At 39.3% G+C, this 17,634-nt stretch overlaps 2 protein-coding genes across 5 annotated transcripts in view; one reads left to right on the top strand and one right to left on the bottom strand.

The window, feature by feature from the left end:
• The window catches only part of LOC100023417 (zinc finger protein 420-like), a 621,149-nt gene that overhangs the window by 466,803 nt on the left and 136,712 nt on the right, over positions 1-17,634 (bottom strand). The gene's annotated exons all lie outside the window — the stretch shown is intronic.
• monDomV1R1292 (vomeronasal 1 receptor monDomV1R1292) lies at positions 14,660-15,655 on the top strand. The gene is given in 1 exon segment (NM_001166821.1): positions 14,660-15,655. A coding segment is annotated over 1 exon segment (996 nt).

Raw genomic sequence — 17,634 nt, 5'->3', positions numbered from 1 at the left:
ATTCCCACTTATTATGGTACCAAGGATCAAAATCAATAACCACTTCTTTCTGTTATTTCCATCATCCTCAAGTCTCTCAGAAAAAAAAAACTGAATTAGGTATTATCCTTTTATTTTTCCTGGACTCCCTACGGCAAGCAACCATAGGGCCCTTCTCAAAATTGTATTTTTTAATTTGTAACATAATATATGTAAGATTACAAAGGAAAGCAATACTCTTGAAATACAGACTGAAACGTTTTTGAAACAAGTTCATGGACCCCAAGTTACGAACATTCATAGCACATCATGGTTGATACTCCCCTCCAGCTATGACTTTCTATGGTTCTAACCTTAAGCTCAGATCAGGATAAGAGCAATAAATTGGATCCATGCAAGTCAGAGCAAATTCAGAACTCAAGCAAAATCCCAGCTAAATGTACTCCAAATTAAGTATGTCTCTGTTTTAATAAACAAAATCATGCTAGTCGTTTTTTAAACATCTTTTATGTCTTTGCTCTGAAAATGAAAAAAAATTTAATCTTTTTTAAAAAAAACAAATTATTTTGGGAAAACAATTTGCATTGGAGATTTATTCCGTCTCTAATAGTTGGAGAAATATAATTAAACAAATTCAGAAGACCACCTTAGACCCATTCATGTGGCAAAGATAGTTCGATCATGATAAAATTCAATAATGATGGAACTGTTGAGAAGTTCACAATAGGCACACAATTATGGCGGTAATAGGAGTGAACACTGGTTCAATCTTTTCAGAAAGCAGTATCAAACTGATATGGGGGTATGGGTTTCCCTGGAAACCCCCAAACCCCAGAGGTATCCCACGTCAAAAAGGAATTCCTTCTTTCCATGCATTTCTACAGTGCTGAAGGAAGGTGACCCTGAGCAACAGAAGGCAAAATAATAAGAAGGAGTTCCTGGGAGAGACCCTCCTTTTGGTTTCTTCCCTAGCTATTCAACAAACACAGATCTGCACCCCCCAGTCTGCTTCTGATATAGCTCTATTGGTATCTCAGATATCTAATCATCCCCTGAGCTGTGCAGCACACCCCCTTTTGTTTTCAAGGCACAGCTTATCACCATATTACGCCAAATCAGGTTACTTGGTCCCTGAAACACATCACCCCAGCACCCCATTTAGTCACATCACCCCTGTTTTCAACAGGGTATAAGAATCCTAAACCCCATCTCTTTGAGGAGGCAGTGTCTTCATCTACACCTGCCTCCCAGTCATTCAACTTGAATTCCACTTAATACATTTCTCCATTTTTAAAGATAATCATTGGAGCTTGTCATTCTTGAGGGAGTTCTCCCACAACAAAAACAAGCATCAAATTCTACAACAACACTAACACCCTTGACTTTACTTCTAGAATGGAATTTGTGAAACTCTAGAAAATAAAGCATCAGAGCACTGAGAAAAGGTTAGAGTCAAAAAATGCTTTTATTCCATTGTAGGAGGGAAAACATGACATTGTATGTTGGAGTCGTACCTTAGGGCCAGGTCCAAAATACAAGGTGAAGCCTTGATACGTAGATACATACAAAGAGCAAGGGGGTAGGGAGTAGCAGGGGAAATGGAAAAATTTGCTCAGCAGCAAGGTAGAGATTGCCCAGCATCAAAGAATCTGTTCTCAACAGGACTTCATGACCTGAATGTGGTTCCTGAAGGGGCAGGTTTGCTCAGCCTCCACAGGGGTATTGATCATACTAGTCACAAACTAGAAATAACCCATTTGTCTAGAAAGGAGGGAATGGTGAAACACATCTCAATAAATGAATGGAATGGAATATCAGTGTGCCTCCAGAAAACACAAATTAGAAATTACAAGGAAAAAAGAAAAGGACAGTATAGACACTGGCTAGTAAGCCCTAAGGAATAACAATGCTACACATAAAAATAACCAGAAGAAAAAGCATTCCCAAAGGGACCATGAAATCAATGTGATATTAGTGTTGCCATCTTGTCACAATTAATATAAACTTTGAATGGCTTAGCCAACTTTAAAGACTGGAATTTATGATTTAACTTGTGAGCATTCTCATGTATGTTTTGTTAATGATTATGAAGTTTAGGGGTGTATGGGGTGCTCAGGGAGGGGTAGTATCTCTGGTATCTCTGGTATGAAGGGCTTGTCATGCCCTCCTAGGGCAGCTCTCCAGCCTCTGACCCCCACCTGACACTCAGCTCTCACTTGTGGCTCCCAGTAGCTGCTAGCATGCGGCAGTGGCCACACCCCAGGCAATGGATTCGACAGGCCAGCTAAACCTTGTGAGGGTAGCCATTGGGTCGTAGACCCCTGGTGAACCAGGGCCTTGCTCACCCAGCATGTGAAGACTGCTTCGGCGGAACAGGCGGAAGAAACCAACAAGAAGGTTCAACGGCTGAGAGGGCGAAGCAGCAAGGCACTGTGGAGTGCTCAGGGCGTGTTGGAGCACAAAAGACAACACGGCCATCCATTGCAGCTGAGGAAGTCTCCAGGTGTAACGACTTTTCATACCACTGGACCCAGGCTTCCAACGCCGAGAGAGCAGGACTGTCTCTGTGCATCGACCCTTCCACTTAAATCTTCACGCACAAGTGTCTTTGTGCACAAAAACACACAAAGACAATAGTCATCCTCGGTTACCCAGAGACTACTACTAAATGAAGTTTAGAACAAAAGGAACGTCAAATGATTTTTAATCTTATAGGTTAGGAGGCAGTTCTGATACTGCACCAGCTTCCCATGATGGACTGAGTTAAGTATTGTGCCTCCCCCTCATAATAGCACTGAGGAACATCCTAGAAAGGACAGTGTCTTCACCTCTCAAAGTATCAAACAATAGGTACCCAGTGTTGCAATTTTGACTACTGTGTGACACATGGCAAACTTTAGTGATACTTACTCCAGATCCTTACAGTCTAAAGTTCTCATGGGGAAATAAAGATACATCAAATGTATAATGTATGGGTGGTTATTACAAATCACCATTTCATGGTGTCATACTTTCAAAGAGTTTAGTCACTATTCAAAGCTTTCCTAATTCTGAAAGCTAAGAAAATAGAGTAAAGGACATTCCACTTCCTGGTCCCTACACACACACACACACACACACACACACACACACACACACACACACACATGAAAATAAATCACCACAAAACAAGAGAAATCAAGAGAAACTTGTCTCACTGGGAGGGGGAAGACAACATAATCCAAAGCAGCTCAGCATCAGTGAGAACAGCAGAACTCAGAAAAGCCCAACACACTATGATTTCACCAGAGGTGATGAAGTTGCAAAATGGAAAGGGGAAGGAGATCAGACTGAGTCACTTTACACAAAAACCAAAGAGGGAAAGAAACCTCACATGGCAAAAGGAGCAGAGTGGGATATAATAGGCTTTTGGAGAAAACTGAATGGGAATAGAAGGAATACAGCTTTTTCTCAGCATTACATAGCACCTTCACAAAAATTGACCATAGAACATAGCATTAAAAAACATCACAACAAAATGTAGAAAATCAGAAATATGAAATACATTTCAGATCATAATACAAAAAAAATACCCTCAACAAAAAGCAACAAAAAGAAAGACTAAAAATTAATTGGAAATTAAATAGCCTTATCCTAAAGAACAAATAGATCAGAAAAAAAATCAATACTTTCATTAGAGAAAGTGACAATGAGAAAGAAAATATCAAAATTTAAGGATACAACTAACTTTCCCCTACTAATTAAATTTCATGAGGGGGTTTCTCCCAACAGTGTGAATTCTCTGCTGTGGAATAAAATATTTCCTGACTAGAGGCTTTTCCACATTAATTTCCTTTAGGTTGTTTCTTTCCATATGAATTTGCTGATAAATTGAAGATGACCAGTAATTGAAGCTTTTCCACATTCATTTCACAAAAAAAAGGTTTCTCTCTAGTATTGATTTTTTAATATTAAGTAAATTTACCCCTGTGGCTGAAGGCTTTTCCATCTTCCGTATTTTAAAAGGTTTCTCTCTGGTATCAATTTTCTGATATTCAGTAAGTTTTCCTTTCTGGTTGAAAGCCTCCCTACCTTCACTACATTCATAGGGTTGCTCTACAGAATGGATTTTATGATGATAAATAAGAGATGTCCTATCACTAATAGTTTTCCTACATTCATTAGATTGAAAGGGCTTCTCTCCAGTATTATTTCTTTGATGTAGATTAGGGTTTGAATTTTGGCAAAATTCTTTCCCACATTCATGACACTGATGGATTTCTTTTTATTATACTTTTATTTTTTATAATTTATTTAGTTGTTACACTAAGTCTCAGGTGTCTCTAACTCTCTCTTCCCTCCTTGCAATAGAGAAGGCATCATTTAGCGCACACATGCACACACACACACACACACACACACCTTTCTATTTATCAGTTCTTTCTCTGAAGGTGAAGACACATAAGTCATTCTTCAAATAATGTTTCTGTTCCTCTGTGTAATGTTTTCTTGGTTCTGCTCATTTCACTCTTCAGAATTTCAGGTAGATCTTTCTGAATTTTTCTAAAATTAACCTGCTTACCATTTCTTACAGCACAGGAGTATTCCATCACAATCCTATGCCACAAATTTGTTTAGTTTTTTGCCTATTGATGAACATGCCCTCAATTTCCAGTTCTTTGCTACCATATAAAGAGCTGCTACAAATATTAGAACATGTAAGGTTTTTCTTCCTTTTTCCTCTCTATTCTTCAGTAATGTGTCCACTCCAGGTGAAGGCTTTCCCACATTCATTGCATGCAAAAGGTTTCACTTCAGCATGCACTCTCTGTTATGTTTCCCTTCTAACTAAACACTCTCCCACAGACACTATACTCAAAGGGTATGAATTCTTGGTGTTTAATGAGGCTCCCTCATGAATTGAGGGCTTTCTCACATTGAGTGATGAGTATCTATTCAGTGTGAATTTGCTAATACTTAATAAAGGAATAATAAGAACTAAAAGCTTTCTCACATTCCTTACACTGAAAAAATCTCCAGTATATAATGAATACCTATGAATAATTTAGTTATTCTAAGCAATACAATGATCAAAAACAATCTGAAAGAACTCATGGTAAAAAAAAAGTCATATTCTCCCAGAGAAAGAACTGTCGATGTCTACATGCAGAACAAAGTAAACTTTTTTCACTTCCTTTCTTATTTTTTTACTCAGGTTTCCTTCCATGAAAGGATTAATATGGAAGAATGTTTTATATTATTGCACATGTAAAACCTATATGAGATTGCTTCCCATCTTAGCATTGGAGAGTTGGTAAGGGGGAAGGAGAGAATTTGAGCCTAAAAAGTATTTTTAAAATATTAGAAAATGTCTTTACATGTAACTTTGGGGAAATTTTAATTTAGTTTGAAAAGGGGAAGAGGAGCACTGAGGAAAAGCCATGAGATGGAATAACCAAGAGATCATTCATAACTTTAGAGAAAGTACTTTATGTTGAATGATGACATCAGAAGCTAGATGAAGAGGATGTAAGAGAGACTTGAGAAGAAAAGGTGGAGGTACCTAGAAAGAGACTGGTGCTATTTATTGACTGGTACCACGTTTGATAGACACCCTTGGGGAAAGAGCCTGGCAGGGAAGAATAAGAAGAAAAGTTGTGGGTTATGTCAGGATTACTTTCCCCTAAAAATAAGTAAGTCTCAGCATTATATATTATCTGTGAATACCAGAGGACTACAGAATGCTGATCAAAATTATTTATTTCCTTTAAGAGAGAGGAAACAAGGACACATGTGCTAGGGTTGGGAATAGAACCAAGTCCAGGGAGGAGAGAAAGTTACAAGTTCTATAGTATTCAAAGAAACAGGGAAGGGCATCTCTGGGAATAGGCAATAAGGAAGAAGTTTCTGTCTAGCAACAGGAGATGTTTCTCACCAGCCAGGATATAACTTTGATAGCAATGGAAAACAACAGCCTTGGAGTCATCTACTGGAACTCAAGGACCTCTCAGGGTTGGTCTCAACCATTTTTGTACAGGAACATTTTCAGGGTCTTCTCCAAGGCATGTGTCATGGTTTCATTGGGTTAATCCTGATATTCCTCATCAAGATCAAGAAATTAAGGCAATTCAAAATAGTATAAAGCTGTCAGAGACAGCATCATACATTGATTAATTAGAATTGGAAATATATTCAGAATCATATTCAGTTACGATTAGGAACCTGGGTGGCTCAATGGATAGAGCTCCAGAACTAGAACCAGAAGCTTGACTAAATTCAAATCTGGTCTGAAGCACCAGTTGTATGACTGGGAAAATCCCTTAATCCTGTTTGCCTCAGTCTTCACATCTGTAAAATGGACTACAGAAGGAAATGATAAGCCACTCCAGTATCTTGGCCAAGAAAATTCCAAATGGCCTCACAAAGAGTTGCACATGGCTGAAAATGACTGAATAACAACAAAGTGGGTATTAACAGACATCTATCTACTCCACCAACCTGAGAGGTAATGGACCCACACTTTGGTGACCGGAATTGAATTAGTTGCTAGATTATCACACTGAACCATTACTATTCCAATGGGCCCAGTACTTTGGGGATGTTTAGGAGAATCTGAAGACCTTGAAGACAGGGAAGACAAACAAGAACAGTTGGGATATGAAGAAGTAGTCTCTCTTGACATAAGAGGAAAGCTGGAAAGGGTTGGGAAACATGAGTAGTCAGGGCAAGGACATCAACCCTTGTAGGGTGGGAAATGGTAGAAAGTTAGGTGAGGAAACCCCTTATGTAGAGCCTTTCCTCACTCACCAAACAGATTAATAGGCCTGAGGTATTGGAAGAATAAATAAGAGTCTCTTCTCTGATTTAATGAATATGAGGACACTTTAGGAATTTTTGATAACACCAAATAGGAAGAAAATGGAAGGATGCCTCTTGGACCTGGGCACACTCAGAGAGAGATCCCTGAATCCAGTCTCATGGGCAGATAGTTTCAGAGGCCCTCACTTCTCAAGTATAACCCATATAAAATTCATCTCCGTTCCTGGCTTAGCTTCAGGTCTCCTCTCCACACAGATTCAGAAAACTACCTTACCTAACTTCTGCCCTTTGTTTGGCCCTTTTCACTAATCACTAGTAATTGCTTTATATTTTTAGTCATTCATTTCTATTGGGGAATTGTGGTTCATCAACAGAAATTGTTTTTGTGATTTTCACCTGGAAGAAAGCTTCAGGGACCTCAAGATGTCAAGAAATGTTTCTTTTCAGTTGACGTGATGATTACTACTCTGGAGGCACAGCCAAGCAGGGAAATCAGGGCTCTATAACTAGGACCTGGATCTGCTCCCCACATACACACACTGACTGCCAGAGTCCTCCTCAGACCCAGGAACTGAGGAGAGCCAGGTAAGTGTCTTTCCATGGTTCAACCTCAGGTACAAGGACTCTCCTCAGCCAGAGAAAGAGAGTCCTTTCAGGGTGGGGAGAGGAGCACAGAATGTAGGGCGAGCTCTTTGCTTGTTGTACATAGAAGGTAATGGAGGGAAGCCTCTGGAGCAGGGCTGGGGATTGTTATCTTAGAATCCAGTAAGAATGTTGTTCCTGCCGAGGGACTCTTTTACTCCTCTAAGTCCAGCTTTCTCTATCCTCTTCATGCTCAGAGCTCTCTGAAGCCTCTGGCTTTCCTCTTTTTCCATTCTCTATCTATTTTGTGCCATTTTTAATACTCTTAGTCCTCGTTTATATCCCTTTATTTCATAGAAATAAATCTCTAGGTCATAGGAGACATCAGGAGAAAAAGGAAAATGTCTATTAAAGGAATGATGTGTCTGAACACCACCACAAGCTCTTTCCTGTGCATCCACAGATCACTGCCATGCACTCTTGATCACATTGATCTGAATCAGTGCTCTTTGGGGGGCTGGGAGAATAGTTGGAAAGGAGAGATAATTAATTTCTCATACTAGGTGAGCAAAGTCTTGGAGAGAGGAAGACCTGAGTTAACAACCTAACTCTGATATTTACTATTATATATGAAGTCATTGTTTGCCTCAGTTTCCTTATATGTAAAAATAAGATAGTTGGATCTGATGGCCACTCATGTCCCTTCTAGCTCTAATCATAATCTTATGACCCTGCGATCATATGATTGCTTACATGTAGAAGGGATTATTCAATAAATAAGATCTTGTTATAAACTAGATAGCACACCAGAGTTAAAAGGATGATATGTGCATAGAACTTATGCACACATCACAATGAGGTTTGTGGAAGACTATTTCATACAGTCTGTGATTTGCTTGGGCTTAGTGAAGAAGAGAGCAGTATGATAGTGCCTTGGATATACATTTCATGTTGAGCATCCATACTGAGGACATCACAGAATTCTGAAATCAATAATAAGCCAGTGGGGGTAATAGGGGCTAGAACGCCACAGATTGGACTCTAAGTCCCAGAACCACCAACCTAGAAGAGGTAGCCATCCCCAGAATGGCTCACCAACTTTCATTTTTGCTAAGTAAAGTTTTCATCTCCAATGAGTATCAATCAATTGTTGGGTCTCAAGGACTGGCTAGATGTGGTGGCACATGTGGGATTAGAAAGCTCATCTTCATCATCTCCACTCAGGTGGCAGACGTTTTTCCTCTACATTCCTAAGAACCAGAATATAACAAGAGACACCTCCATTTGGGACGGTTACATATATACCTTCTTATTCACCTGTTCATTCCCCAGTTCAGTCTTTCTCTTCTATAGAACTTTCTTTCATTGATGTTAGAGACCAGCTCAACAAATTATTTGTGGGTCACAGAACGGGAGAAGAGGAATGAGATTGGAATCAGGAGGGTCACAGACTTACAGACAGACTCAAGGCCTCGTGCTGATCAGTGACAACATTTACTGATCACAGCTAGTATTTGATAGAGAAAATGATGTAGGCTAAGGGGTTAAGTAAGCTTTTCACATACACAATGAGTGTAAATAATTTAGTATTGGTTTACAATAGACTTAATTTACCTCATCAAATCTAGACAGTTTTCTACAGAATAATAAATCACAGGTAAATATGTAACCATCTAACCAAGCTTCTCACAAAATTCCTGCATCAGTTATTTCTTGGAAGAACATTCAGTATTTGAGGAGACGAGAGGTTGGCTTCTCGTGCTGAGGAGCAAGCTACGCGTCCGGCTGCTTCTAGGCTGTGGCTGTGATTGTCCTGGGGCTTCTCTCACTCCAGAGGGCTACACATGAAGCAACAGTAGTGAAAAGGCAACTTATGTCTCCATGGCCTTCAGGCTCTTACCCATGACCTCGGGATTTTTGGTGATCCTTCTTGGGTTCCTGCCGATGATGCCATTGGCACCAAAGGGAGTCCTTAGAAGGAAGGAGTGACCACCCAGTTGGACAAACCTTGGAAGTTCTTGCTTATGCCTTAGCAACAGGCATCATCAAGACAATAAGCATCTCTCCTCTTGTTATCAAATGGGGAACTAGCTGCCTGCATACATGAGCTAAACTATTCTTCCCTTCTGCCTCCTATTGAATGATTTATCACCTGTGGATCTTCTGGAAGGCAGAAACTTGGAAGGGGGGGAGTATAGAAGGGAAGACGATGAGCTCCTGATAGAAAGGAGATGAACATTTATTGGGTACATATAAAGTTCTGTGAACTGTGCTAAATGGTTTAAAGATATTATCACACCTGATCATCGCAACAACCTTGCAAGGTAGGTGCTGTTATTAAACACATTTTAAAGTGGAGGGAACTAAGGCAAGCAGAGATTAGGTGATTTGCCAAAGGATCACAGAGTTTGTGAGTGGCTGAAGTCACATTTGAATTCAGGACTTCATTACTTCTTTCTCTGTTCTGTTAATGTCTGTGTCTTATTGAGGTGCATATGTTGTTTCCTTTATAAATTTGAAAATTAAGGCATTTGGAGCTCATAAGTTTATTGCTGATATTGATTTGTGACAAATCTAGTTCTTTTCAGTATAACCTAAAATTGCTTATTCATTATTTTTCTGAATATTTGTGGGCGGTTTTCATCAAATAACATGATGGGAACACTTGGGTTTTTTTATTCACTTTATGCATAGCAATTTTTGCCAACCCCCAGTTTCATTTTACGTATGTATTTGTTGTTTAATATGTTGCTGTAAAGCATCAGATGGTAGGGTTTTGTTTGATTATCCAATCTACCACTCCTTTTCATTTTATTGTATGATTTGATTCATTCACATTTCAAAGTATGAGTTGCATTTATATTTTCCAACTGTTATCGCTAAAATTGGGTTATTTTATCAGGTTATGATTTTTCCACTATTGCTATACAGTAATGAATTACTACACTGTATTCACATTGATTCTCTTCCTCATGCCTTTAATACCCTCTTCTCATCAAACACCCTTTTCTTTCAGAGTTTGGTGTAGTAGTTCATCTCTTCTAGTTTATCTAGTTATATATTTCTTTCTATTCTTTTTTACAACTAAGTCTAGATTTCATCTTCATCTCCTCCCTTTCAGTTAGTCCCATTCAATAAGGTTTTCAATTTAATTTTTTTCCCTTTTCAAAATAGAAATTCCCTCACTCTCTTTATTATTCATCTTACTTCTGATTCGTTTAAATCTTCATTCTTGGTTTCATGACTCTTATAATGAAATAGTATTCATCTTTTCTCTATATTCTTCATACAAAGTTTCCAGGTATTCATTCTAAGCTTTATGCTCTAGGTGCTTTCTTCTGTGGCCTTGTAGGGCTTATCCCATGAATTTCCATTTTCCATTGTAACTCATTCACAGAACAATAACAATTATTGAAAATGTAAGAAAAATCATTGCCTCACGGTGGGAACTTCCTGCACTTTTGATAGATACTTTCTCTTCTTGAGTTTTTAAAATATTTTCCTGGAAATTTTCTCCTGGTATTCATACTCTTCCTGGTGTCAGTTGCTCCAAGGATTTTAACATAGCATATGTACAACATATCATATTGCTTTCTATTTCAGGGATGGTATAGGGGAAGGAGAGAATTTGGATCAGAAAATGTTACAGAATGAATTTTAAAATTGTTTCTGTATTCAATAAGGGATGAAACACACTAAAAATTAGTCAAAGAACAAAAGAAAGAAATTAAAGGCATCTATATAGATAAAAGGGGGGGAAATTCTCCTCTGTACTGATGACATGAAGAATTACTTAGAAAATGCAAGAATTAGTAAAGAAACTAATTAAGACATTTAAGTATAATGAAGTAGCTAGGACTAAAATAGGTTCTTAGGAGCTTGCTGGATTAAGATGATAAAAACTCTTCTCTACTCTGCTCTTGTTAGGCAACATCTCTTCTGTCTTTCTTGTTAGCTGGACTTCACCACCATGCTCCTAAGGATATTCCTTCTCTATTCTGTCCTGCTTACATCACATCCAGAGAATTGTATTCAGATCTATTTGCCACCACTTGGAAAGGACACTGATAAGCTGCTAAGTGTCAGAGAAGGACAAAGAGAATGGTTAAAGTCCTTGAGCCAACGTCATATAAGAATCCGTTTAGGAACAAAGGATCTATTTGCTGGAGGAGAATAGATGTATTCCAGAAGGATATGATTGCTTTGTTTAAATATTTGAAGGACTGCCACTTAAAAATCTTTTAGACATGTTCAATTTGGTCCTTCATTACATACCAAGAGCAAAAGGTGAGAGCTTATAGAGATAAATTTACCCTTGAAGTGTTATCTTCCTAAAAAGTAGAGCTGTCCAAGGTAGTGAGTGAGTCTGCATTTTTCAGTAGATTTCAAGCAGAGCTTGGATGTCCACTTGGCAGACATGTTGTAATAAGCATTCTTTTTTAGCTGGAATAGATGGCCTGAGAGATCGCTTCCATAGAATTACAAGCAATTTTCTAGCCCCACGTCCAACAGTTATCTAAAGCAATGACTGAATACCAGACCCAATCTATTTTGAGAATAGGCAATCTTAGCATAGCACATTATATCTGACTTCTGTCCCACAACCCATATCTAAGTACAATGGCTCATAATCTCATTGGTTTTTTGATTAAAAAAAACAATGTCATCTTTCCCTAATCAAAAAAAAGACTTTATTGTCATTGTACCTTAGCAGATGAGATTCTAGAAAAACATCAGATGGCCCTATAGAAATAAAAACCAGAAGCTGGCAGTAGAAAGGAACAGTGACCACAAAGACCAAGAGACCAATGTCCCCACAAAATCAATGGACCAAGGAGAGAGCAGACAACCCCTCACAAAGCAAAGACAAGGCAGTAAGAGAACAGAGATATGACACCCACTGAGTATAATAGCATGATGACCACATGACAGTGCATATCTATTGTTGCAGCCCTAAAGAAATAAAAGATCCCTTCAACATGACTTTCTTGACCACAGAAGATGATTAAATGCATTCATTTTGGATACATATATACTTTTCTTTCATATTATAATGTATGGTACAGTGTGATTAAAGAAGAGAGAGGCAAGAAACTTTTTGCTGGCATTTTCTTTTTATGTCATTGGATAAAATGTCATTTTAAAATGAATTGGTCCATGGGATGGTGAGTAAAAGTAACCACATTAAAGGGCACTCATGAACTATGTTGTCGAGTGGATAGTGCCCTCTGCTCCCAACAGTGCCTTGAATCTTGAGTGACTTTTGGTGGAAGATCTAGGAATGAATTCAAGGCAGCTAGGTGGCTCAGTAAATAAAAAAGCCATGTATGAAGATAGGAGGTCCTGTGTTCAAATATGGCCTCAAATACTTCCTAGCTCTGTGATCGTGGGAAAGTCATTTCACCCCAATTGCCTACACTTCACCACTTTTCTACCACATAGGACCAATTTGAAGACAGAAGGTATGACTTTCCAAAACAAAAGGAACGGATTCTCCAGATGCTACAAATATTTTCCTATTGAATTTCACTTTATTTCATTCAACTCTACATTCCAACCTATTAAGCTCTTCTTAATTCATTGGGTTGGATCTAATGAGTTGAAATTAAAAATGCAAAATCTTACAACTGGGATCCAAAACTATCTTTCAGTGGTATAGAAGGAAAAATGAAATGAGGGCGTCTGAAAGAAATAAAGAAGTGTTTCTAGAAAAAAAAATGTGTAAGGCTCTATGAACTACAAATTCAAATGAACTGGTAGGGTGATGGGTCAGTCAAAACTATCTCTATCTCTTAGAAAAGTGTCAGGTACAGAATATGACTGAGGCAGAACAACTATGAATCCGTAAGACCAATTCCTTAAGGGAGCCCTGGAAAAGCTCCCAGGAACCACGTGGTCTGGATTTTTATAAAAAGGACAGACTACGAATAATGAGTCAACTAACTCTAGATAGAAAACAAATAATATACTGATCCAATAATTGATTCAAAACTAACAGAAAGAGTAATTAAGTAATATATAAGATTCTTTTTTTGGAAATCACTGGATTTAGTATGTCTATTGTAATAAATAGGTAATCTGTGTGGAAACTATGTCTGGTTATGATAACTGGATACTCTGGCAGACTAGACGGCTGCTAGTATGGGACACCTGAGGGCTGCCTAGTTAAAATGGGGATAGATGAGAGATGCTGCTTGAGCTAGAGGGATGCTGCCATAGGGGAATGCTCTGGGGTTTGCCTACTGATCTCCATTTGATGGCTAATAGATCAATATTTTCCTAATCTCCTCCTCCCTTCATGCCCTCCCTTCTTCTACCCTCTCCCTCCCAGTTTCTTCTAGAGCTTGTGGCTTTGCCCCTCCCCCCCTGAGTGGACTATGATATTTATTAGGAAAAATTTCTTCCTTTCTTTTCTCAGGTAAGGAGTTTATTGGGATAATAGGGCAAGGAAACTGAGGTAAAAGGGATGAGGGTTTCCCTAATCTAAAATGAACATTATGAAGGTTTGGGAAGTCACAGCTGTGACAGGGGGACAATCAGATATATAGAGGATAATTGTTAAGTCTTCTTTTCTTCTTTCAATTCACAAAACCACCAAGGTCTCTCAGTCTAACTCCAGAAGCCCCCCCCCAAGGGTCCTTCATCCTGGGACCTATTAAGATCAGATGAGCTTCTTCCCCCTTCAGCCAGCCTTGCCTCCATTGGTCAGTAAAAAAAGAAACCAGAGCAGAGGTTTCTCTCTCCTTTCTTGATCAGTCAACCCCAGAGAGAGACAGAATCCATTCCTCTCCCCCTGGCCAGCTTCAACTGCCTCCTCCTGAGAACATTCCTTCTGGAATCTTCTCCTTGATCAACAGACAAATCCCTCACCTTGGTCTGCATGCCTGACTTATCCTGAAAATCCTATCTCTCTTCAAGCCTCTTCCACACTGTATAGAGCTGTGGGGGTAAAGGCATGGCATTGTGCCCTGCCAGAGGGAGCTGCTCTATTCCCCTCCCCACCACACATGAGGACATTTTTGCATGCTGCACCACTCTGCTCAACAGCCCAATGTGAGCACTTCCTCCCTCCACTCTCTAAGGTCATTAGGACAGCTGATAGGTAGCTTGAAGGTGCAGTTTGGGCATGCGGACTCTAAAAGGTTGAACAACACTGGTTTATAGCTTAGAAGGAACCATCTCATGAGGTCTTTGGGAGTAAGAATGAGTGACCAATAGGCAGAAATATCATAAAATCCTTGTTTTCTCTCAGGGTAACTGAGGCTCAGTCTAAAAGTCTGCTGCTCAGAACACTAAGAGCATGATTCATATGGACATGCTCCTGAGAATTGCCTTCTTCTCACAGACAGTAATTGGGCTGCAGGGAAACTTCTTCCTAATTTTTCTCTTCACTTTCATGTTCTTCACTGGCCAGAGGCTGAGATCCATAGACCTGATTCTCGCCCAGTTGGCTTTGGCCAACTCCTTGGTGCTCCTCTTCAAAGCCTTACCTCAGGGATTGGCAGCTTTGGGAATGAAGAATTTTTTGGATGACATTGGCTGTAAAATTGTCTTCTACCTACACAGAGTAGCTCGGGGGCTTTCCCTCAGCATGACCTGCATCCTGAGTGGTTTACAAGCCATCATCATAAGTCCCAACAATACCATGTGGATCGCCCTTAAAGCCAGAGTCCCAAAATACATTATCCCCTCTAGTGTCCTCTCCTGGATTTTCCACATGCTACAAAATATCATTGTTCTTGAGAATCTTCAAGGACCAAGGGGCACCAGAAACATCTCAGGGACAAAGGAATATGGCTATTGCTCTATTAATGTTGCTAATGATATCAATGCCTCAATCCATGCAATTGTATTCTCCTTCCCTGATGCTGTGCTTATGGCATTCATTAGCTTTACCAGTGGCTACAAGATTTATCTCCTACAGAAGCACCACAAGAGAGTCCAGCAGATGCACAGTGTCCACTTCGCCACTCAAGCCTTCCCTGAGGCCAGAGCCACCAAAATGATCCTACTGCTGGTGAGCATCTTTGTCACATTTTACTTACTCAATGCCATCATGACAGCATATATGCATTCAATGACACTCAGACCCTGGATGCTGCATAGCTCTGCCTTTATGTCTTCCTTTTTCCCCATGGTTAGCCCTTTTGTACTCATTAGCAGTGACTCACAAATCCGGAGGTACTACAATGCTGTCCATGGTAGAAGAAGTCCACATACTGAAACATATCTAGATCTTAATATCTTTTCATGCTTTGGTCAAAGAGATAAAAGTCACTGGAAGGCCTTCATCTAGAAATGTCAAAGGAGATAGAGAATTCTCATGTAACTCCTTGGAAAAGCTCCCATTTCTCAGAAAAAGGACAACTGGGGATCCATATAAGCACTAGTAAGGGGATCAGGACTCTAAATTTAATGAGATACCTATTACTGCTTACCCTAGAATCCTAGCTAATTTGGTTAATAAAGGCATAAGGCGGAGAGACTTCCAGGTAAACATGGTGGCAGTCTAGATGCAAGGCTCATCCTCTCTTCAGCACCCACCGATATAGACTACCTCAAAAGACCCCAAAAAACCCCCCAAATTTATAAGAATGACGGGACTCTACAATAGGGTGCAGCACTGAAGGTACATGGGATTTGGGCATTTCCACACTATAAGGGGGTGAAAAAGATCCCACCAAAATGTGAGCTGATCTACCCTCCCCCACCCCACCTAAAGAGCTGGAGTCAGAACCAGCATGTGCCAGAATCAATGAGTGAGCAAGGGGCACCTCAAGAGTGAGTAAGGGGCACCTCTAGGTCCTTGGGAGCTGATTAAGACCACCAAAGACCTACCCCTGAGAGCAGCTAGACCTGAAACCCCAGAAGGCTGAAGAGTGAAGACCATGGGTGCTTACAGAAAGATAGCACAGATAATGGCAGGAAACAGCAGGAGCTGTGGAAATTCGAGAGCTTGCTTCAGTCAAAATCCTTGCTCCTTAGCTCCATTTGCAGAGAGCCTGCCCATCTCACCCAGATTTCTGACTAAAAAGGGAAGGAAAAACCTTCACAGTGATGGCAAATTGTGCCCAGGAACAACAACCTCCTTCCACCAAAAAAAAAAAAAAAGAGGGGGATGACCCTGGAAAATTTTTATGGAGGAAAAACCAAGACTACAGAAGAAATGAAGGAGGAAATTCAAATAAACCCAAAACCTTCCCAAAAAATGGAAATTGTCCACAAGCTCTTGAAGAATTTAAATTGGAACTCATCAAAAAGATGTAAGCCTTCTAGCAAGAAAAGTGGGAAACAGTTCAAAAAGAAAATAACAAATTAAAGGACAAGAACTCCCAATTGGAGAAACAGCTAGAAGCCACAAAAAGCAAGATAGACCAAACTGAAAAGGAAAACCAGTCTTTAAAGACCAGAATTAGGAAACTGGAAACGATGATCTTGCAAAACAGCAAGAATTAATAAAGAAAATTAAAAGATTGACAAAATAGAAGAAAACATATAATATCTCACTGAGAAGATGACAGATCGGGAAAACGGAGCAAGGAGAAACAATTTGAGAATCATTGGTGTACCTGAAAATTCAGAAATAAACAGAAATCTTGACATCATACTACAAGAAATCATCCAAGAAAACTGCCCTGATGTTCTTGAACAAGGGGGGAAAATAGACATTGAAAGAGTTCATAGAATACCCTCTACACTAAATCCTCAAAAGACAACTCCCAGGAATGTAATTGCCAAATTCAAGAGTTTCCAAGCTAAGGAGAAAATTCTACAAGAAGCCAAAATGAGACAAATCTGATACCAAGGAGCACCAATCAGGATCACAAAAGACCAGGCAGCTTCCATAATAAAGGGCTGCAAGACTTGGAACATGATATTCAGAAAAGCAAGAGAATTGGGTCTTCAACCAAGGATCACCTATCCATCAAAACTGACTATATACTTCCAGGGTAAAGTATGGGCATTGAACAAAATAGGAGATTTCCAAGTACTTGTAAAGAAAAGACCAGAACTAAGTGGAAAGTTTGATATTCAAACTCAAAGATGAAGAGAAACATGAAAACGTAAATAAAAAAAGAGGGGGAAAGGGAAAAATTTTATTCAAACTTTTTTTTCTTTAAGAGCTAAAATTAGATCAAATTATATATATTCATATATGGGGGAAATGTTATTTGTATCCCTCAAAAAATATGTTCAGTATTATAGTAATTAGAAGAATCATTCACAGGAAGAGATTGGGATAATAAGTACTATAAGATGATATGCAAAAAAATG

The sequence above is a fragment of the Monodelphis domestica genome, chromosome 4 (genome assembly GCF_027887165.1).
Source record: "Monodelphis domestica isolate mMonDom1 chromosome 4, mMonDom1.pri, whole genome shotgun sequence".
Taxonomy (NCBI): Eukaryota; Metazoa; Chordata; class Mammalia; order Didelphimorphia; family Didelphidae; genus Monodelphis; species Monodelphis domestica.
Note: the sequence above shows the minus strand (reverse complement) of the source record. Positions and strands in the feature narration are given on the sequence as shown.